Source organism: Rhinopithecus roxellana, chromosome 16, assembly GCF_007565055.1.
Source record: "Rhinopithecus roxellana isolate Shanxi Qingling chromosome 16, ASM756505v1, whole genome shotgun sequence".
In the NCBI taxonomy this organism is placed as follows: Eukaryota; Metazoa; Chordata; class Mammalia; order Primates; family Cercopithecidae; genus Rhinopithecus; species Rhinopithecus roxellana.
The window spans coordinates 70,620,489-70,643,282 of record NC_044564.1 but is presented as its reverse complement, the minus strand read 5'-3'; the positions used below and the strand labels follow the sequence as shown (position 1 = coordinate 70,643,282).

Here is a 22,794-nt window from a genome sequence, read left to right as displayed (position 1 = left end):
TTAGACTTTCTTAGTGAATTTGGCAATAAAGAACAATGTAGGTTAATTTTCTCTCTCTTTCAAATTGAGGAAGTAGATAATGAAAATAATTTGTCTTATTTCAAGGGTATAGATGTAACAAAATTGTACTATAGAGTGATCACTCATTGAAAATAACACAACTGGGTTATCAGTTTGCAGATAGGACTTGATTTAAGGCACAGACCTCCAACAGTATATAGGTCTGTAACAACATGATGATAAAACAGCTGCAAGAAAAGTTTCTAAAAATTGTCATTTAAAATTTTGATGTATACATAAAGCTTTTAGGATATTATCATGGTAAGAAGATAAAACCTTCTACCATGTCTAGATAAAATCTAGACTCCTGACAATGCCCTTCACTTTGATCTGCATGGACATTTCCAGCCCATTCCTTGACATACTAAAGCATGTGCCCATGCTTTAGCTACAGTGGACAATTTGCCTTTTCCTGGGCACACAGACAACCTTGTCTGCTCTGGCCTTTGATCATGTCTTTCAGTCCATGAGCAATGCCTGCCAACTCTTTGTTCATCCAGAGACTTCCAAGATGTGCTTGAAGGTCCAGCTCAAAAGCCACTTCTTGTCCTAGCTAGAGCAATAAGACAAGAGAAGGATATAAATGGCATCCAAATTGGAAAGGAAGAAGTCAAATTATCCTTGTTTGCAGATGATAGGATCTTATATTTGGAAAAACCTAAAGACTCCACAAGAAAACTATTAGAACTGATAAATTTAAATTCAGTAAATCTGCAGGGTACAAAATCAACATACAAAAATCAGTATTTCTTATGTTCAACAGTGAACAATGTGAAAAAGAAATTTAAAAAGTAATCCCACTTATAATATCCACACATAAAATTTAAAAACTAGGAATTAACCAAAGCAGTGAAATATCTCTATAATGAAAAGTATAAGACACTGATGAAATAAATTGAAGAGGACATAAAAAAAAGGGAAAATATTCCATGTTTATGGATTGGAAGGATTAATATTGTTAAAATATCCTTACTACCCAAGGCAATCTACAGATTCAGTGCAATTCCTGTCAAAATATCAAAAAAAGTCTTCACAGAAATAGAAAAAAATCCTAAAATTTATATGGAACCACAAAAGATCCAGAATAACCAAAGCTATCCTAAGTAAAAAAACAAAACAAAACTGGAGGAATCACATTATCTGACTTCAAATTATGCTACAGAGCAATAGTATCATCTATAGCATGGTACTGACATAAAAACAGACATATACACCAATGGAATAGAATAGAGAACCCAGAAACAGAACTATAGAGCTACAGTAAACTCATTTTCAACAAAGGTGCCAAGAACATACACTGGGGAAAAGACAGTTGCTTCAATGAATGGTGCTTGGAAAACTGGGTATCTCTATGCAGAAGAATGAAAATAGACCCCTATCTCTTGCCATATACAAAAATTAAAATGAATTAAACACTTAAATCGAAGACCTCAAACAAAGAAGCTACTACAAGAAAACATTGGGGGAAATCTCCAGGACATTGGTCTAGACAAAAATTTCTTGAGCAATACCCCTCAAGCACAGGCAAACATAAACAAATGGGATCACAAGTTAAAAAGCTTCTGCACAGCAAAGGAAACAGTCAACAAAGTGAAATGACAACCCACAGAATGGCAGTAAATATTTGCAAACTACCCTGACAAGGGAGTAATAACCAGAATATATAATGAGCTCAAAAAACTCTGTAGGAAAATATCTAATAATTCAATCAAAAGATGGGCAAAAGATCTGACTAGACATTTCTCAAGAAGACACAATGGCAAACAGGCATATGAAAAGGTGCTCAACATCACTGATCATCAGAGAAATGCAAATCAAAACTAGAATGGAATAGCAAGATCCACACCAAGATGGCCGAATAGGAATAGCTCCAGCCTCCAGTTCCCAGCGTGAGTGACACAGAAGATGGGTGATTACCACATTTCCAACTGAGGTACTGGGTTCATCTCACTGGGGCGTGTCAGACAGTGGGTGCAGGACAGTGGGTGCAGCCCAATGAACAAGAGCCGAAGCAGGGCGGGGCATCATCTCACCTGGGAAGTGCAAGGGGGAAGGGAATTCCCTTTCCCAGCCAAGGTAAACTGTGACACACAACACCTGGAAAATCGGGTCACTCCCACCCTAATACTGTGCTTTACCAAGGGTCTTAGCAAATGGCACACCAGGAGATTATATCCCGCACCTGGCTCAGGGGGTCCCACGCCCACGGAGCCTCCCTCATTGCTAGCACAGCAGTCTGAGATCTAACTGCAAGGCAGCAGTGAGGCTGGGGGAAGGGCACCCACCATTACTGAGACTTTAGTAAGTAAACAAAGCAGCTAGGAAGCTCTAACTGGGTAGAGCCCACTGTAGCTCAAGGAGGCCTGCCTGCCTCTGGAGACTCCACCTCTGGGGTCAGGGCATAGCCAAACAAAAGGCAGCAGAAACCTCTGCAGATGTAAATGCCCCTGTCTGACAGCTTTGAAGAGAGTAGTGGTTTTACCAGCACGGAGTTTGAGATCTGAGAACGGACAGACTCTCAAGTGGGTCCCTGACCCCCAAGTAGCCTAACTGGGAGACATCCCCAACTAGGGGCAGACTGACACCTCACACCTCACATGGCTGGGTACACCTCTGAGATGAAGCTTCCAGAGTAACGATCAGACAGCAACATTTGCTGTTCAGCAATATTCACTCTTGTACAGCCTCCACTGCTGATACCCAGGCAAACAGGGTCTGGAGTGGACCTCAAGCAAACTCCAACAGACCTACAGCTGAGGGTCCTGACTGTTAGAAGGAAAACTAACGAACAGAAAGGACATCCACACCAAAACCCCATCTGTATGTCACCATCATGAAAGACCAAAGGTAGATAAAACCATAAAGATGGGGAAAAAGCAGTACAGAAAAGCTGGAAATTCTAAAAATCAGAGCACCTCTCTCCTTCCAAAGGAACACGGCTCCTTGCCAGCAACAGAACAAAGCTGGATGGAGAATGTCTTTGACAAGTTGAGAGAAGAAGACTTCAGACAATCGAACTTCTCCGAGCTAAAGGAGAAATTATGAACCCAGCGCAAAGAGATTAAAAACATTGAAAAAAGATTTGACGAAGGGCTAATTAGAATAACCAACGCAGAAAAGTCCTTAAATGACCTGATAAAGATGAAAACCATGACATGGGAACTACGTGACAAATGTACAAGCTTCAGTAACTGACTTGATCAACTGGAAAAAAGGGTATCACTGATTGAAGATCAAATGAATGAAATGAAATGAGAAGAGAAGTTTAGAGAAAAAAGAGTAAAAAGAAATGAACAAAGGTCCAAGAAATAAGGGACTATGTGAAAAGACCAAATCTACGTCTGATTGGTGTACCTGAAAGTGTACAGGTACACTGAAAGTGATGGGGAGAACGGAACTAAGTTGGAAAACACTCTGCAGGAAATTATCCAAGAGAACTTCCCCAACCTACCAAGGCTGGCCAACATTCAAATACAGGAAATACAGAGAACGCCTCAAAGATACTCCTTGAGAAGAGCAACTACAAGATGCATAATTGTCAGATTCACCAAAGTTGAAATGAAGGAAAAAATGTTAAGGGCAGCCAGAGAGAAAGGTCGGGTTACCCACAAAGGGAAGCCCATCAGACTAACAGCAGATCTCTTGGCAGAAACTCTCCAAGCCAGAAGAGAGTGGGGGCCAATATTCAACATTCTTAAAGAAAAGAATTTTCAACCCAGAATTTCATATCCAGCCAAACGAAGTTTCATAAGTGAAGGAGAAGTCAAATCCTTTACAGACAAGCAAATGCTGAGAGATTTTGTCACCACCAGGCCTGCCCTATAAGAGCTCCTGAAGGAAGCCCTAAACATGGAAAGGAACAACCAGTACCAGCCACTGCAAAAACATGCCAAAATGTAAAGTGCATCGACGCTAGGAAGAAACTGCATCAATTAATGAACAAAATAACCAGCTAACATCATAATGACAGGAACAAGTTCACACATAACAATACTAACCTTAAATGTAAATGGGCTAAATGCTCCAATTAAACGACACAGTCTGGCAAATTCGATAAAGAGTCAAGACCCATCAGTTTGCTGTATCCAGGAGAACCATCTCACATGCAGAGACACACATAGGCTCAAAATAAAGGGATGGAGGAAGATCTACCAAGCAAATGGAAAACAAAAAAAGGCAGGGGTTGCAATCCTAGTCTCTGATAAAACAGACTTTAAACCAACAAAGATCAAAAGAGACAAACAGGGCCATTACATAATGGTAAAGGGATCAATTCAACAAGAACTAATTATCTTAAATATATATGCACCCAATACAGGAGCACCCAGATTCTTAAAGCAAGTCCTTAGAGACTTACAAAGAGACTTAGACTCCCATACAATAATAATGGGAGACTTTAACACCCCACTGTCAACATTAGACAGATCAACGAGACAGAAAGTTAACAAGGATATCCAGGAATTGAACTCAACTCTGCACCAAGCAGACCTAATAGACATATCTACAGAACTCTCCACCCCAAATCAACAGAATATATTCTTCTCAGCACCACATTACACTTATTCCAAAATTGACCACATAGTTGGAAGTAAAGCACTCCTCAGCAAATGTAAAAGAACAGAAATTATAACAAACTGTCTCTCAGACCACAGTGCAGTCAAACTAGAACTCAGCACTAAGAAGCTCAATCAAAACCACTCAACTACATGGAAACTGAACCACCTGCTCCTGAATGACTACTGGGTACATAACAAAATGAAGGCAGAAATAAAGATGTTCTTTGAAACCAATGAGAACAAAGATACAACATATCAGAATCTCTGGGACACATTTAAAGCAGTGTGTAGAGGGAAATTTATAGCACTAAATGCCCACAAGTGAAAGCAGGAAAGATCTAAAATTGAAACCCTAACATCACAATTAAAAGAACTAGAGAGGCAAGAGCAAACACATTCAAAAGCTAGCAGAAGGCAAGAAATAACTAAGATCAGAGCAGAACTGAAGGAGATAGAGACACAAAAATCCCTCCAAAAAATCAATGAATCCAGGAGTTGGTTTTTTGAACAGATCAACAAAATTGATAGACTGCTAGCAAGACTAATAAAGAAGAAAAGAGAGAAGAATCAAATAGATGCAATAAAAAATGATAAAGGGGATATCACCACCGACCCCACAGAAATACAAACTACCATCAGAGAATGCTATAAATACCTCTACGCAAATAAACTAGAAAACCTAGAAGAAATGGATAAATTCTTGGACACATACACTTTCCCAAGACTAAACCAGGAAGAAGTTGAATCCCTGAATAGACCAATAACAGGCTCTGAAATTGAGGCAATAATTAATAGCCTACCAACCAAAAACAGTCCAGGACCAGATGGATTCACAGCAGAATTCCACCACAGGTACAAGGAGGAGCTGGTACCATTCCTTCTGAAATTATTCCAATCAATAGAAAAAGAGGGAATCCTCCCTAACTCATTTTATGAGGCCAACATCATCCTGATACCAAAGCCTGGCAGAGACACAACAGAAAAGCAGAATTTTAGACCAATATCCCTGATGAACATGGATGCAAAAATCCTCAATAAAATACTGGCAAACCGAATCCAACTGCACATCAAAAAGTTTATCCACCAAGCTTATCCAGGCTTCATCCCTGGGATGCAAGGCTGGTTCAACATATACAAATCAATAAACGTAATCCAGCATATAAAGAGAACCAAAGACAAAAACCACATGATTATCGCAATAGATGCAGAAAAGGCCTTTGACAAAATTCAACAGTTCTTCATGCTAAAAACTCTCAATAAATTCAGTATTGATGGAACATATCTCAAAATAATAAGAGCTATTTATGACAAACCCACAGCCAATATACTGAATAGGCAAAAACTGCAAGCATTCCCTTTGAAAACTGGCACAAGACAGGGATGCCCTCTCTCACCACTCCTATTCAATATAGTGTTGGAAGTTCTGGCCAGGGCAATCAGGCAAGAGAAAGAAATAAAGGACATTCAATTAGGAAAAGAGGAAGTCAAATTGTCCCTGTTTGCAGATGACATGATTGTATATTTAGAAAATCCCATCGTCTCAGCCCAAAATCTCCTTAAGCTGATAAATGCAACTTCAGCAAAGTCTCAGGATACAAAATCAATGTGCAAAAGTCACTAGCATCCAAAAACAGACAGAGAGCCAAATCATGAGTGAACTCCATTCACAATAGCTTCAAAGAGAATAAGATACCTAGGAATCCAACTTACAAGGGATGTGAAAGACCTCTTCAAGGAGAACTACAAATCAATGCTCAATGAAATAAAAGAGGACACAAACAAATGGAAGAACATTCCATGCTCATGGATAGGAAGAATCAATATCATGAAAATGGCCATACTGCCCAAGGTAATTTATATATTCAATGCCATCCCCATCAAGCTGCCAATGACTTTCTTCACAGAATTGGAAAAAAACTACTTTAAAGCTCATACGGAACCAAAAAAGAGCCTGCATTGCCAAGACAGTCCTAAGCCAAAAGAACAAAGCTGGAGGCATCACACGACCTGACTTCAAACTATACTACAAGGCTACAATAACCAAAACAGCATGGTACTGGTACCAAAACAGAGATATAGACCAATAGAACAAAATAGAGTCCTCAGAAATAATACCACACATACAGCCATCTGATCTGTCTTTGACAAACCTGACAAAAACAAGAAATGGGGAAAGGATTCCCTATTTAATAAATGGTGCTGGGAAAATTGGCTAGCCATAAGTAGAAAGCTGAAACTGGATCCCTTCCTTACACCTTATACAAGAATTAATTCAAGATGGATTAGAGACTTAAATGTTAGACCTAAAACCATAAAAACCCTAGAAGACAAACATCACATATTTTCACTTATTTGCAGGATCTAAAAATCAAAACAATTGAACTCATGTATATGGGACATGTCCATGGAAGAAGCTGGTCCATGGAAGAGTGGAAGAAGGATGGTTACCAGAGACTGGGAAGGGTAGTGAGGGGCTGAGAGGGCGGGTCGGGTGGTTAATAGGTACAAAAATATATAATAGAATGAATAAGACCTACTATTTGATAGCACAATAGGGTGACTATAGTCAATAATAACTGTAGATTTTTTAAAAAAACTTAAAGTCTGTAATTGTGTTGTTTGTAACTCAATGGATAAGCGTTTGAGGGGATGGATGGATGCCTCATTCTTCAAGACGTACTTATTTCACATTGCATACCTGTATCAAAACATCTCATGTACCCCGTAAATACATATACTGACTATTGCTCACAAAAATTAATTTAAAATAATTATTTTTTAAAAGGCCACTTCTTTATTAAAGCCTCCTCTAACCCCTCTGCGTTTTGGCAAACAGATCACCTCCAACCCACCCTGACCTAGAAGAGTATCTTATCTCTTCTCTAAGGGGCTCATCGTTTATGTGCCTGCTATTTTCCTCTCCCTCCCTGCATGCACACAAGATTATGAGTCTTTTGAGGAAAGGGAATTCATTCATCTTTATATTCCCCAGAGCCTAGTAGAGTATCTGGCAAAGAGCATGCACTTCATAAATGTTTGTTGAATTGATGATTGGATGAGCAAAAGAGCTCCAAATCCAGATGTTAAAAAGATGTAAAACAAGTATCCAGCTGATGGGCTGATCATCCACCTTTTATCAGGCTGTTTTATCGTTAGCCAGGAGCTGCTTCACAGTAAGGCAGCAGTGGGTTTCAGCCAGTGACGGTGTAGGCTCTGCTGGAGACTCTGACGCTCCAGGTATGGGAGGCAGCCATCTAGCTGAGTAAATGTCAGGGATTTTGCTCCTAAATGCTTGTCTTGTCTGTGTTCTCAAATTTTATGCAGTGTGTTTGCATTGATGAAAGGTATTTTTAGAAATTTTAACTTGTAGAAGATGAATTTCAAAGGAGTCAAGGTTCCAAAGTCTGTGATGACTTTGTGAATGTGCTAAGATGACCTGGTGAGGCCAACAGTTCTTATGCAAGAGGCAGGATGGAAAGAAAAAAATGTTTCCAAAGCAGCAATGGCAAGAGAAATGTAATGAAATTAAATAAAAAATGTTTGCCTTTATGAGTCATCATTTAAAATAATATTCTAGTATGAAGAGATAAATCTCCAGTAAGGGGTATTATTTTTAAACATATGCAATAAGCAAAACAAATAACAAAAATAGTATTTATATTGCTTATACCAGCTGCCATACACGTTTCATGATATGAGGTCATGGGTTCATTTTTATAAGAAAAGTAAAAAATACACAATAAGGAAAACAATTATGTCTCTACACAAAAAATGTAATGGCCCAAGTGTCCTTTATTTTTAAAGATTTTCCCATGATAAGTACATTAATAAATTCTGCCTGTATTGGAATTTCTGGTTTCTTCTTGGTAGCTTAATTTACTGAGAGCTGAGTTGATTTCCTTGACACTTTTACTATATTATTGAACCCAACACAAAGTGATGTTTATGTTTTGTTTGTAAGGTCAACTTTCCACTTAACATAATGGACTCTGCACTCTGCTTACAACTTCCAACTCACTTCATTTGTTTCCTCATTCACTTATTCATTCTTTCACCAAACATTTTTTAAGTACCCACTGAGTGCTAGGCACTGTATTGGATGCTGGGAACTTATAAAAAATGATTACTAAGCCTCAGGTATTTGCAGTCCAGTGAGGGAGAAAAAGTTAGTATACAATGTGATCAGTTTTACAAAAAGGGAATACAACAAAGAGTGCAATTAAATCTTTCTGGGAAACTTGGGGAAGCTCTAGAGAGTAACGGGACATGAGCAGTTTCCAGGGAGATGAGGATGTAGCATAGTCAGACTGTATGTATGCACTCAAGGTGCGAAGGGACTTGACATGTTCAGATGACTCAGAGCAGTCCTTAGACGGTGCACCATTGGGTCCATGAAAAAGAGTAGGTGGAAAATTATTCCGAGACATTAGATTAGGGGCACATGGTGAAGTGCCTTTGGATATAATCTTAAAACCATGGGGTATCAATAGGGGTTTCAAAGCAGGGGGTAACATGATCCAATTTGTTGAAAATGACTCAGGCAGCATAGGCCAGTAAGTGCCAAACAATACTGCTTTGTGAGGTATTAATAGGTACACCAAGTTCCCTTTTTCCAGTATGCCATGGAGAAGGGGCTTTCTGGTCAAACAAGTATGTGTAACACTGCGTACCATAACCCTGTGCAGGGGTTCTCATCGCGTATTAATGTTTTAAAGGCTGGAAGAGAGAACCTGTGGTAAAGAATCATCAATACCAAGTTGGGAAACACTGGATGAGAGTTAGGCAAGATGAGACAAGGAGATCAAGTAAAAGACTGTAAGGGTTTGATGAGTTGATTGTAAGGAGAGGGATTAGAAAGGAAGAGAGTGGTGGGGGAGATATAGAAGATGGAATAAAACAGGGTATAGATGTTGACTAAGCGTGAAGGATGTGTGAGGCTGATAATGGCTCGAGTTTCCAGGTAGAAAGCAGGACAGATGGTGGTGTCACCCATACGATAATGATCAATGACGAAAGACCAGGTTAATAGGGGAAGGGGTGGCAGGCAGGTGTGTATCAAGCCTGGAGTCAGACCTTTGGAGTTTGAGGTAACTTAGCAACGTGTGAGACTGAGGGAGCCCAAAGGCAGCTGGACACAGTGCTATGTGCACAGTCGAGGTGATAGCTGAGCCAAACTGAATTAGGACCTAGGGAAAGAAAGAAACATGAGAACTGGAATCTCACTTACTAAACATAATTATTAAAATGAGAACAGAAGTCTTTGGCCATTTTGGGGATTAGAATTCCCTTGTTCATCTAGTCTCAATTAAGCTTTCTTGACTCTGGAAGTACAAGGGGTGTACACTGTACCTTCAAGGTTTCACGTTCTTGTTATGGTGTGAAGCAAGGGGCTGCACACCCATCAAAATCAGAGCAATTATGCCAAAGAGCTTTCTGCTAATAAATCAAAACAAAAACAACCACATGTGAAGCTGGACTTTCAATTTGTTTTGCTATGTTTATTGCTGCCTCTAAAGATAGGATCAAGTGTCCATTTCCTTATGAAATACACTATTGAAAATGAGATAAACATCCTAAGAGTTTTTTTCCTCCCTGGGACAGAAAATTTTAAATAAATATAGCCTCTAACTTATGTGGATTTATATTTTAGTCACTGGAATATAACAAAACTGATTACTACGTGACTCTGCCAGAATTCAGTCCTCTAATCCAAACCAAAGGTATTTTTGTCTTTGCTTGAATGTCTGTATGTGTGTTTAAATCTAGAAAATGAAAATTTTAATTCTCAGGCATTTATAGTTATCATTAAAATTCCCTTTTTCTTTATATCACTAGCAGGGACTCCTCTCCCTTATGCTTTTTCACACAGCTGAACTGCAGGCATTTGAATTTGACCTCGATTAAGAAAGGTTTAGAGGGAAATGGCAACACAATCACAGTTTTAAGCAAGGCAGGGATCCAGAGATTGTGGCGATTGTTTCTGTCTCTGCACAGATGTGTGCAATATGTATGTACAGTTGGGTGGATGCAATCTTGAACATAAAACATATGCAATATAGAGAAATATAAATTATGTTTCAAAGTGGACCACTTCATTTCAGTTTAACCCTTCAGCACCTTTTTTCTTCAATTCCTCATTTCAATTTAATTTTTAGAACAAAAATGAAGGAATATTGATGCATATGATGTATACATTGATATATTAGATGCAGAGAGGCAAAAGGGTAGTGGAAGACAGGTTCCCAGTCTCAAGGAGCTTGTGCTAGTGGAGACTAAGTGCTTCGCCCACAAAATAGCAGGTGGTGGTGGGCTGAACAATGGCCCCCGAAGATATCTTCATCTCAATCCCTGGTACCTGTGAACACTTTGCCTTGTGCAATAAAAGGGTCTTTAACTGATGTGATGAGGGGTCCTGAGAGGGAGATATGATCCTGGATTATCCAGGATCATTTGGCTTGAGGTAGTCGCAGTGGTCCTTAGAAGAGGGAGACAGGAGGGTCTGAGTCAGAGAGAGAGGATGAAGGACAGAATTAGCAGTGGGAGCAAGATGGAGGAAGGGGCCATGAGCCGAGGAAGCATGTGGCCTGTAGAAGCCAGAAAAGACAAACAGATCCTCCCCTTGATCTCCAGAGGGCACGTAGGCCTGCTGCTCCCCTGAATTTAGCTAGGTGAGACTGAGTTGGGACTTCTGATCTCCAGAACTATAAGATAGTAAGTTTGTGTTGTTTTAAGCCACCAAGTTTGTGGTAATTTGTTACAGCAGCAACAGGAAGCCAACACACAGATGAACTGTCCTGGATAGAGGCAACAAATTCCGAGTGTTCCGTAAACTGCTGATTTTAGGACTGTTACCAGGTCTCTTCATAGTTTAAGTTAAGAGCAGATAGTAGAGAAGTCTTGGGAAAGCCATACTGCATAATGGAAAAGAAAATGAGTTTGAAGCACACAGGGCCTCTTTCACATTTACCAGCCTTGTGACTTGGTTTCCTCACTACAACCTAGTGCTGTGAGGCTCAAAAGAGAGAGGCCAAGTGCAGCAAATGAGTTCTAAAAGAGAATGTTCAAATTCCTATTACGCTCACAGTACTTCAGGTTCCTCACATGCAAAATGGGGATAATATTAGTAACAATCACATAGGATAGTGAGGATTAAGTGAGCTAAATATGTAAAGTGTCTAGAGCTGTGCTGAACACAGAGAAAGTGATGCTCTCATTATCAAAAGCAGCAGCTCCTGAAATGTAGCAAGTATTCAATAAATGACACCAGCAGAATGGGCATGTACCTTTCTAGCACCAAACTCAACACTTTGCAGATGTGTCCTGAGAGTTATGGGGTCTCACTGAGACTTGGTCTCTGCCTTCATTGACCTTGTGGTCTAACTCAGAAGTCATGAGAAAGCACCTGAGCGGGTAACATGTGGTTGTTAAGTGAGCTGTCTGCGCCTGAACACCATGTGGTTTCAGTGTAGAAGGATAATAGAGGAGTCACTGCAGAAGAGGGAGGCTGCCTGCTGGGCCTTGACCAGCAGAGGGGAGTGGGAAATGGTAGGTGGGCAGAGGAGTGTACAAACAGGGATGGGAGAGCCATGCCTGGAGACAGGGCAGGGACAGATGCGCAGAGGGATGAAGGCCTGAACAAGACATGTACTAGCTTTAGTCACTGAGAAAAACCCTAGCAGTAGACCGTCATGACCAAGGTGTTTCAGACTAAATTGTGGTATAGGTAACAGTGATTCTCAATCATGGTGTTGTAACTCACCCGTGTAATATGATCCCTCATGAGGTGTGCAAAAAGTCACTTATAACCCATATCAAGGAGGAGGATCATGATGATGATAAGTGTATTTAATAAATTACAGAAGATGCAGAGGACTAATGCACATAAAATAAGTGTTCAAAAGCCATCCAAATATAAACTAACAAGATATTAAAGCTATTAATAAATTGGTAAAGGTAAATATGAATCCTTCCCACAGACCAGAGATGAAAAGCAAAGGGCAGAGTATTAAGAGGCAGAACTGAAATAAAGACGGTCCCCTAACAACCAAAGCTAGAATTAGATTTCTGTTTCATTTCTGCTTAATTGTTTCTAAAACAAGATCTTAACATCAATACTTGGACTCCATGCTAGGTCCTCTCTGGACCTGCAGAATGTGTAAATATTGGCTATTTGCCATTTGTCAGGCAAATATTCTACAAAGAACAAAGAAGGTTGCATTCCTATCTGGCAGATGACAATTTACATAATTTAGGCTTTTTTCCCTCCAGAAAGAGAAACATGCACATGAGGTCAGTGGCAACACTGTGTTCACATAGAGAGGAGAGAGTTTCTCCCCTCAAACAGGTAATGTCTATCAGGTTGTTATCTGTATTCCTTAAATGAAACATGTGATTCCCCCATGTCCTTTCCTTTCATAAGAAAGAGGGTGTAGGTTGGGTGTTGAAGGATTGGAGACCTTAGCAGTATCCTCTGGCAGATCCTTGCTAAATGGAAAAGACCAGGTGAGTGTACACCAAGTTCCCTTTTTCCAGTAAGAACTGCTGAGGAATCAAGGCTAACCAAGCGATGGATTGTCAACAGCTGGTGTCCTAACTAAGCTGAGTTCTAAAACTACAGCCAACTAGCCTAGGGATCCCTGAAGTTCCTCTGGACTTATTGCACCATCCAACATAAACAATGGTTTCTTCTCACAAGCAGTCAGCAATAGCTAATTTTTCCCAACAAAACTTAACTAATGAAGTTGGATTCCAGTAAATAATGTAAGATGAATAGTCTATTGTTTACTCCAGGTTTAGAGATTACTAAAAGTGATCAAAGATTCTTTTTTTTTTTTTTGGGGGGGACAGAGTCTTGCTCTGTCACCCAGGCTGGAGTGTAGTGGTGCAATCTCGGCTCACTGCAACCTCTGCCTTCTGAGTTCAAGTGATTCTCCTGCTTCAGCCTCCAGAGTAGCTGGGATTACAGGCACCTGCCACCACAGCAGGCTAATTTGTGTGTGTGTGTGTGTGTGTGTGTGTGTGTGTGTGTGTGTGTATAATTTTTTTTTTTTTTTTTTTTTTAGTAGAGATGGGGTTTCACCTGCTGGACAAACAGACCCTATGCACCAAACCATTAACAGGGCTGTCTCTGGAGGATAGAAACACTGCTGACCGTCTGTGTTCTTTATTTCTTGTTATGTTTGACTATTTTTCACAATTACTGTGTCTCAGATGTGAAAGAAGAGACTTTTTAAAGGTTCATTGGATGAACTTTAAACAGTTGTTTACTATTAAGTTTCCCAACCTGAAAAATGGACTTAAACCTGACTCATCCTCAAACGCTTCTCCCTAAAAGAAGGAAATAGGAAAGCTTTCAAAGTTAATGCATATCTTCACAGGCCCAAAGTAGATGAAAATTGAAGAATAAGTGATTCTCTGGAAGTCCACTGTTTCAAACAGGGATACTGGGCCTTTGGGTAGTGGTGGTGGCTACTGGCCAGAAAAAGGTCATATATGTGGCTGCGCCCTAGAAACTGAAAAAGCATCATGAGTCAATGTCATTATTCAGCAGCATGTGTGGCTATCAAAAAGACATCGATGCTTCACTGCATTTCAAGGCTAGAACAATATTAAGACCTGTAAACCATAAAAAACTTACCAGTAAGATGTAAAGCCAGCATTTTTAGGGCCTATAAGGACTATTCTTCATCTATTCATTCATTTCATCATTCAGTAAACATTTTATCCATAACTTATGTACCTAATAGCAACAAGCTACTAATAATACAGGGACTTAATTTCAACAGTGGAGGTTGATTTGAGATGGTTCCTCACCTTTTATTAGGATTGGCATGGGTTAGATTCATTCCAATTAGAGGTAACTTAGTATAAATGCACTAGCAATCAGGTGACCTGGGTTCTGGTCCAGGCTTTATAATCTTAAGCAAGCCTACATCTAGGCCACAGTTACTTCATCGATAAAACAAAAGTGCTCATGTTTAATCCCTGAAGGGCCTTTGAGTCATACACAATGGGTTTGGTATAGTGGAAAGGGTCACATAAGACTGAGTTGATGGCCAACCCCAAATTTGCTAGCTGTGTTTGCCTCAGTTACCTCAAACCTAAAATAAGGCCAATAAAACCTACTTTTAACTGAATTGTTGTGAGGATTTACATCAGCTTGGTGTGCGATGATATATATTTCTTAAGTGCTGGTACATTGGTGTTCAAAATATATGACATCCTCTTCCACAAACCATCCATAGTATCATGGAATTAATGAACTTGGCCATATACATTTAAGCTCTAAAAGAAAATATATATTTAATGTCTGCTACCAGCCACTTCATACTTTAGTGTTTTGCTTATTCATCAGTATTTGATTCTTTCAGTGTTTTACTAAACAGCTCCAAGATGGGCAGAGAGCAAGGGGAAGGAAGGGGCTCTGCCAAATGATTAGGAGAAAGCACAGAGGAGGACACGTGGCTGCCTGGAAATGGGAGCCCCTTCTGCACAAGGCAAGGGTATGTGAGCTGTCATCCTCTCTCCTTCTCCACTGATGATCATATCATTTATCACCCAAACTGGGACACTTTTGAGAGTGAAAACACTGTCTCAGTGAAACAGAGATGTATGTCCCCTCCACCTTTCATGCTTACTTTTTGTGACCTTTGTTGTCCCTTTAAAGCAGTGTCTTATGTCCTCATAGGGAGCAAATTGCAAAATAAGATTTTATGCAATCAACTGAAAATCCTGTGTTTTTAAAAGGCATGCAAAAAGATGAATATTTCATAAATGCATATTATGTTTAGAAAGGAAATTATGATAAAATTGTTGTGCCATTATTATATATGCCTGGTACAGGATCAGAAATTTTGTTTGTAAAGGGATAGCATATATTTTAGATTTTATGAGCCATATGTTCTCTATCACAACCATGCAATTCTGCCTTGTAGAGCAAAAACAGCCATAGACAGTACGTAAAATAATGGGTGTGTTCCAATAAAACTTTATTTACACACACAAAAAAGACTACAGGCTAGATTGAGCTTGAGTGCTGCAGTTTGTCAACCCCTGTTTTGAAACAATGGTTCCCAGACTTTTGGAATTCACAGGACCAGGAAAATAAAATACTTGGAATTGGCTCAGCATTTCTAACTTCTTATATTGCTAAGTAATGATGTTAAAAAATCATTGCCTACTATGCTTATTTCTTAGAATTTTAAACAGCAAAAAAACTAGAAAGGGTATAAATTAAGAACAAATTTAGCTTCATGGAAAACCCACCACATTGTCTTTATTTTAAAAAATTTTCCTTAGCTTGGTGACAGCTTTGTCATAAATATGCTCAGGTTAACAGATGGGTCATCTGCATTGCTTTTGGAGGTCACTGGGATGTGATACAGTAGAAAAAGCATGATATTTATAATTAAAAGATCTGGATTTAAATCAGGTTAGGGGAGTACTAAGAAGGGAGAAATGAGCAGACCTTGAACATCTCTTTAACATCCCTGGACAAAACCACTCTGAGAGAGCATCCCTTTTTTGAGTCACTGCTGCAAACAAAAGCTCCAATATTGAGTAACTCAGAACTCACCGGCTGCCACTGTGCAGGGTACCAGGCTGGGGGGCAATTGAAGCGGTTACAAGCTTGCACCGTGCTGGGCTTGGGCTGGCGACACAGCTCATCGGCCAGGATGACTGTTTCATTCATCTCTCTGGAAAGCAGGTGGGTGCAGAAGACGTCTCTGGTCTGTAGGCCGACCCCACATGTGAGACTACATGGACTCCACTTGCCAATTTCCCACCTGAGAAGAAATCAGAGAGGAAGAGAACATACCCTTAGTACCTGTGCAGAGAACGTTTCCCATGAACTCAAATGGAGTAAAAATCCCTAGCTGGGAAAGTGGGAAGTGCCAGCCCAAGATTGGCTGGCAGTTCTATCCTAAGCCTAGAATCTATCCTCTCCCTTAATGCTCTAGAATTTATTTACATTAAAGCAGAGAGGGAGATAAAATAGAATATCCAATTTTTACCCACAAAATCACCAGTAATGGTTACAACCATGTTTATTCTGATGGGACATATAAACTTCATCAAACTAAGAGGGGAATGCTTGATGAGACATAGATTGAGTACATAAAGGCTTTGGGCACCACATACTGAATTGTGAGGCTTAAAGAGGACTTTCTGCTAATTTCTCCAACCCCAATTCTTAGCAAGACTGAAAATTTTTTGCTTGTAATTCTTTGGCTTCAAAGTGAAAGGTCATTGGCTCCAGCTTCCTTCAAAGTTCCATTGCTGCATAGAAACGTCTCTGTCTTATGTTTGAATATCATCACTGCCTGGGACTGGATAATGTAACAGAAGTGAAGGCTGCTCAATCGATCAGTCTTCTTGAGGAGAAATAAAGTGAAGAGAGTGGCTCATGATCTGGATGTAGCAGTCAAATAAGCAGATGAGTTGAGTGCATGAACTGGCCATTTCCAAAGGGTCAAATCTTGAGAAGTACATTTATAGTGAGCTAAGGGCCTATGAAAACAATCCCACTGCATTTCCCTGCTGATGCAGCCTCCAGACTGGGAATGATAAAGACAAAGCTCAGTCGCTCAGGCTCTAAGTCAGAAGCATCCTCTAAAGATCAGTTTTAGAAAGTTCTGTTTACAATCTGAGGCACAAAGATTTTACAAACAGGAATTGGCCAAGAAAAAGCATGGTAAGTAGATCCTTTAGTAGCTAGTCCCACCTAGCTTTTGTCCTGAAAGTTGGTTGAAAATTTTTTGGCCTTAATGTTTTTCATCAGACTGTAAGACTAAGTGTATGCGCTCAATCTCTTCCTACTGCTCTGACATGTAACTAACTTTCCAACCTGTGTCCACTACCTCCTTTCATCTACAGTAAGGTTAGCCATATCTGTAATAATCTGTTTGTTATTCTCCATTTACACCCCATAGTTTTCTAGTTGTGTCTTTATGCAAGTTGTATTTCTAATTTGGAATATCTTCTGCCCTTTCCTCTATTTACACCCCATAGTTTTCTAGTTGTGTCTTTATGCAAGTTGTATTTCTAATTTGGAATATCTTTTGCCCTTTCCTTGCCCTTCAAAACGTCTTTCATTTCTGTATGTCCAAATATAATCCATATTTAAAACACTGTATCCATACTTGCTCCAGACACTGACCATTTTCTCAGTTGTATTATGATTATTCTACCTGTCAAGGGCACTACGAGCGTATACACCTCCTGATGTAGAGCCTGCCTCTGAGTCAGTTTTGTATCACTCACAGGGTCCATCAGAACACCTTTTAGATAGTTAATGTTATTGGCTAAATGAGCAAATCAGTGAGACCTACCATCATAGAGGGCACCTTAACACATTATCTCATTTAATTGCCTCCAGAACAATATGAAGTAAGCTCTATTGATTATCCTCATTTTATAGTTGAGAGAACCTGGAAATCCAAGAGGCTGACTTGTTCAAGTACCCATAATTAGTAAGTAGTGAATCCAGGATTCAGACTTGTTTGTTTCTGGCTCTGAAGCCTCTGCCCTTTCTATTGTACCATGCTGTCTCCAAAAAATACCTTGAAAACTCTCCTATGAATATTTGCAAAGTTTTAAAGGAATAGAAGAGGAGAAGCTGGCTGAATTTCTTTCTTTTAGATCCTTGTTTAAATTTCTATCAGCTTATTTTTAAACCCTTAGCTTAAGTTAATTATAAGCTTTACAATGTTGTGGTGTTACTGGTTTTAAGATACATCCATACATTCTTTGCCATGCCTTCCTTCCAAAGGTGGAGTCTTGAGTATGGGCTGGACTTAGTGGCTCACTTCTAATGAATAGAATGATGCAAAAGTGATACTATGTGACCTCCAAGACTAGGTCACAAAAAGGATAATGCTTCCAATTTGATGCTCTCTCTTTGCCCACTCATGGTGGTGGGGAAGCCAGCCACGATGTCATGAGAATACCCAGACAATCTTAAGGAAAGTTCATGTGTGAAACTGCAGCCTCCCCACCAATAATCAGTATTGACTTGCCAGCCATGTGAGTGAGCTACCTTGAATGCAGACCCTCCAGCCCCAAGCTTGCCTTTAGATAACTGCAACCTCAGGAAAGACCTCAAGCCAGAACTGCATGTCCAAGATGCCTCCAAATTCCTCACTCAGATGAACTGTGAGAGGTGATCAATGTTTATTGTCATTGTTAGCTACTAGGTTTGGAGGGAAACTTTTTAGGCAGCAATAGACAACCAATACAAGTATATGCCTTTCCCCAATTTGCATATGTTCATCAAAAGGCATATGCAAGAATATCCATGGCAGCACTGCTCATAATAGCTCAAACCTGGAAAAACCCAAATGTTCATCAACACATGAATGAATAAAAAATTATGGTATATTCACACAAGATTATATAAAGCAATGAGAATAAACTGCAACAATAAGCAACAACGAAAATGAATCTCACAAACATAAAACTGAATGAACAAAGCCATAAACACAAAAATTGATACTGTGTGATTTATATAAACTCAAAAGCCAAAACTAATCCACTGTGTTAGAAGCCAGGAAGTTGGTTACCCGTGGTGGGTAAAAACTAGAAGAGGAGCAGAGTGGGATGGGCTTCTGGGGTGTTTGCTAGATCTAGTGCTGGATCTGGGTCCATTTTATGAAAAATCACCAAGTGTAAACATAGGATTTGTGTGTACGTTCCTTACGTGTATTATGCTTCAAAAAAGGGTTTCTTTCCACTCAAGGGAAATACTAAAATGTTGTGGGTGTAAAACAAAATCTAACATCCATGGCCAATGCTGGTGACCCCTCTTTGTATGTCTCATAAAGTAGCTGCCTACACAGCTAATGCTGTCCCAAGGTCAAAGCTCATCAAAGTAGAGGCTTTATGTCCTCACTTCCCCAAACTCTACCACCATTTCTGGCAGAAATTTAGCCCCTGGGACCTTGAAGCAGAGGCATTTTAGGAGCCATGAGGCCACCTGAGCACTGCTCAGAGAAACTCACATAACAGATGTATCTGCCTGCCCTGATAAAAGTGCACTGCATTCTCAAGGACGGAGGTCAGCAGAAGCTATCTGTATATTAAGGACTTTGCTGATTCTGGGTAAAAAATACTGTAATCAACTTAGGCCAAAAAAGAGAAAGCAGAGACTCTCCCCTACTTCTCTCCTGCAGAGAGGCTGCAACTGTGGGCCTGGGTTTTGCTGGGTGCTGATGCCCTATTCTCTGTGTTCTGTGCCTTTGGTTCTTTCTGAGAGAGGAACTGCAGGCCAGGCAGAGCCGGCTTAGGGGCAAGGTTGGCTATGAGCGGTGGCCTGGGAGACACTTAGAGTCCTTCTTTGAGGGGCCTGGCTTCTGCAGAAGCCCAGTGCAAGCCCCGGGGCTCTGGTCTAGGCATCAGAGAGTGAGGGCATGAGTACCTTTTCCCCCTATTTGCTTGGCTTTTACTCATCTTTTCATTTCCATTTAAAATGTTACTTCTTCAGAGAGGAAACTCTCAACTGGGTAAAATTCTCTTACTGTATGGTCCCATTAATACTTCCCCCTTTGAAAATTCTCAACATACTTGTAATGTGACTTCCCCACTCGACTGCTAGCTTGATGAAAGCATGGGGCTATGCCTATTTTGGTTTGCCACTTGTTGTGTGTTGACCTGTGTCTCCAAAAAAAGATACGTTGGAGTCCTAACCCTTAGTACCTCAGAACATGACCTTACATGGAAATAGAGTCACTGTAGATGTAATCGCTTAAGATGAGGTCATACTAGAGTAGGTTGAGCCCTTGATCCAATGTGACTGTGTTCTTATAAGAAAAGAGGGAGACGCACAGGCAAAATGCCATGTGACAACAGAGGCAGAGACTGGAGCGATGCATCTACAAGTCAAGGAATGCCGAAGAGTGCCAGGAGCCACCAGAAACTAGAGGGGGCAAAGAAGGACTCTCCTTATAGGTTTCAGAGGGAGTACAGTCCTGCTGACACCTTGACTTTGGACTTGATTTTAGCTTCTATGACTGTGAGACAATAAATTTCTATTGTTTTAAGCCACCTGGTTTGTGGTACTTTGATATAGCAGCTCTGAATATGAATACACGACCAGAACCTCAGTGTTGAGCATGGTGCCTGGGACCTGGTAGATGTTAGTATGCAGTGAAAAACTGAGTTGAATTAGCAGTGAACTGTGTATGTACTTCTGGATTAGTCACATGGCTGGTGGACATCTTAGCTGTGTCCTATATACAACTGTTTACTCCCAACTTCAAGGTGCCAGGAGCTCTGAACACCACACATTTTCCTTCAGTGTGGTATAAACTCTTTTCGTGACAAACTGGATCTGAATTGGCATGCTTTTGACAGGCTGCATCCCACTTTGTGTAAATATTTATACATTTTACCGCAGCAAGATTAGCCTGTTGGATTATGGTGCTTTCCTCCAGAAATTGCTAGGGGTGTTATTCAATTTATGTCTTAGTAATCCTAACATCTTTCTAAAGTACAAAAAAAATTGGAATCTGAAACACATCTGCCCCAGTGGTTTTGGCTAAAGGATTGTGTCCCTAGAAAAGGAGGGTGGTAAACATGATTGCTATGGTTTCTCTCAGCTCCTAGGCTTCAGGTGTTTAGCTTCATGGTTGGGCTTTTGGCCAAAATATTTGGAAGGCTGCTTTCCCCAGCTTTCTTTTACTATACTGCTTTCTTTCCTCTGAGTCTTTCTTCTCCCCGTTTCTGTCCCTTTTGTCAAAACCTGCTTGCAGGAAAGGCTCCATGAGTTGACAGATCACAGTTGAAGTCCTCCTGGCTTGACCCTGCCCAGCACCCGAGCAATTGACTTCTGACCAGGGGCAGGTAGGAGACAGAGGGTCTCCCTCCACCTTAATGGCTGGAATCAGTCTTCCTGCCCTTTGCCCAGCCTCAAGTGTGCCTGGATCAGCCTGTCGTTTTAACTGGATTTTAAGCTTTCAACTTGGCTTCCTAATTTCCACTTTGTTTCCCGGACAGTGCTGGAGTTCTGCCCAAAGTCCAGCCTACTAGACTGTGGTCCTGTCACTCTGCCTGGATCTGGCCAGTCCCTGAACTTGGGCTGGGCAGAGCACCCTTAGCCATGCATGAGCTATAAACTGTGATGTTACCACAATCCAGCTGACATTACACATGGTTGCCAATAACAATAGTGATACTAACATTCATATCACACTTAAATGAGCCAGATTCTGTGCTAGTTGCTTTAAGTGCATTACCCCCTTTATTCCTCTCCACGGCTTCATGAGATAAGTAATATTATCCTCTCCATTTTCACAAGCAGGAGCTGAGGCCTGGAGAATTCAAATCATGGCCCCAAATGCCTGCTGCTGGGTCTCCCTCAATGCCGTGGCACCTGTGTCACACCCAAGTCCACCATGACGTGGACACAAAGGCACTGAGAATGGAGCTGCTCCTTATCACGGGACCAGCTCTGTGGATTTATGAGCCTCAATTCTGCATGACCCGAGCCTCATTCACTGAGGTCTCAGCAGAAACCAGGACTTAGCTTACCCAAGATGTGGGAACATATATTGACTTCTTTACTAGAGAGAAAAGTACTGTAAGTTACCCCATTATACAGGATGAACTAACAGAGACTCGGAGAGGTTAGGTAACCTGTCCAAAGTCACACAGCTAGTAAACAAGAGAATCAGCATTCAAACTCAGGCGGCCTGGCTCCTGCATGCTTAATTATTATATTATACTATCTCTTAAGGCCAGTAGAACAAAGTATTTATAGACCTGAGTGGCAAATGCTGAGCTTCCTGGTGCTTACAGTTTCAGAAAATCACAGAAAATCACAAATGACAAAATGACAGATCTATTTCTAAATAATAGAAACAAATACACTGATACCACCCAGGGCCATGAGTCCACTCGCAGTTATTTCTGTAAAGCAGCAGTGTACTTGGCAGCCAAATGGGCAAAGGCAGAGTGTGGTCTTCCCCAAGTGTTAGTTTTTTGTAAAGGCGGCCATCAGGGTTAATATGGGCAATCAACGACCCATGATGGTTGACACTTCTTGGCAGCTTGTGTTTGTATTAGCTATACAAAAGGAGGATTTTTTTTTTTTTTTTTTGCCTTCTTTTGGACAAGGGCTCATTATGTGAGTTGCCAAGGTTTTGCTCCTCTACTCTTTTAGAGAGGGTAATGACTATTGCCT

General features: G+C 40.5%; 1 protein-coding gene across 1 annotated transcript in view; it reads right to left on the bottom strand.

The window, feature by feature from the left end:
* ADAMTSL1 (ADAMTS like 1) overlaps window positions 1-22,794 on the bottom strand; it is a 440,698-nt gene that overhangs the window by 139,922 nt on the left and 277,982 nt on the right. Inside the window, exon 16 of the mRNA XM_030920098.1 lies at window positions 16,192-16,402. Coding sequence (XP_030775958.1) covers window positions 16,192-16,402 — 211 coding nt within the window. The remainder of the gene's footprint in view (window positions 1-16,191; window positions 16,403-22,794) is intronic.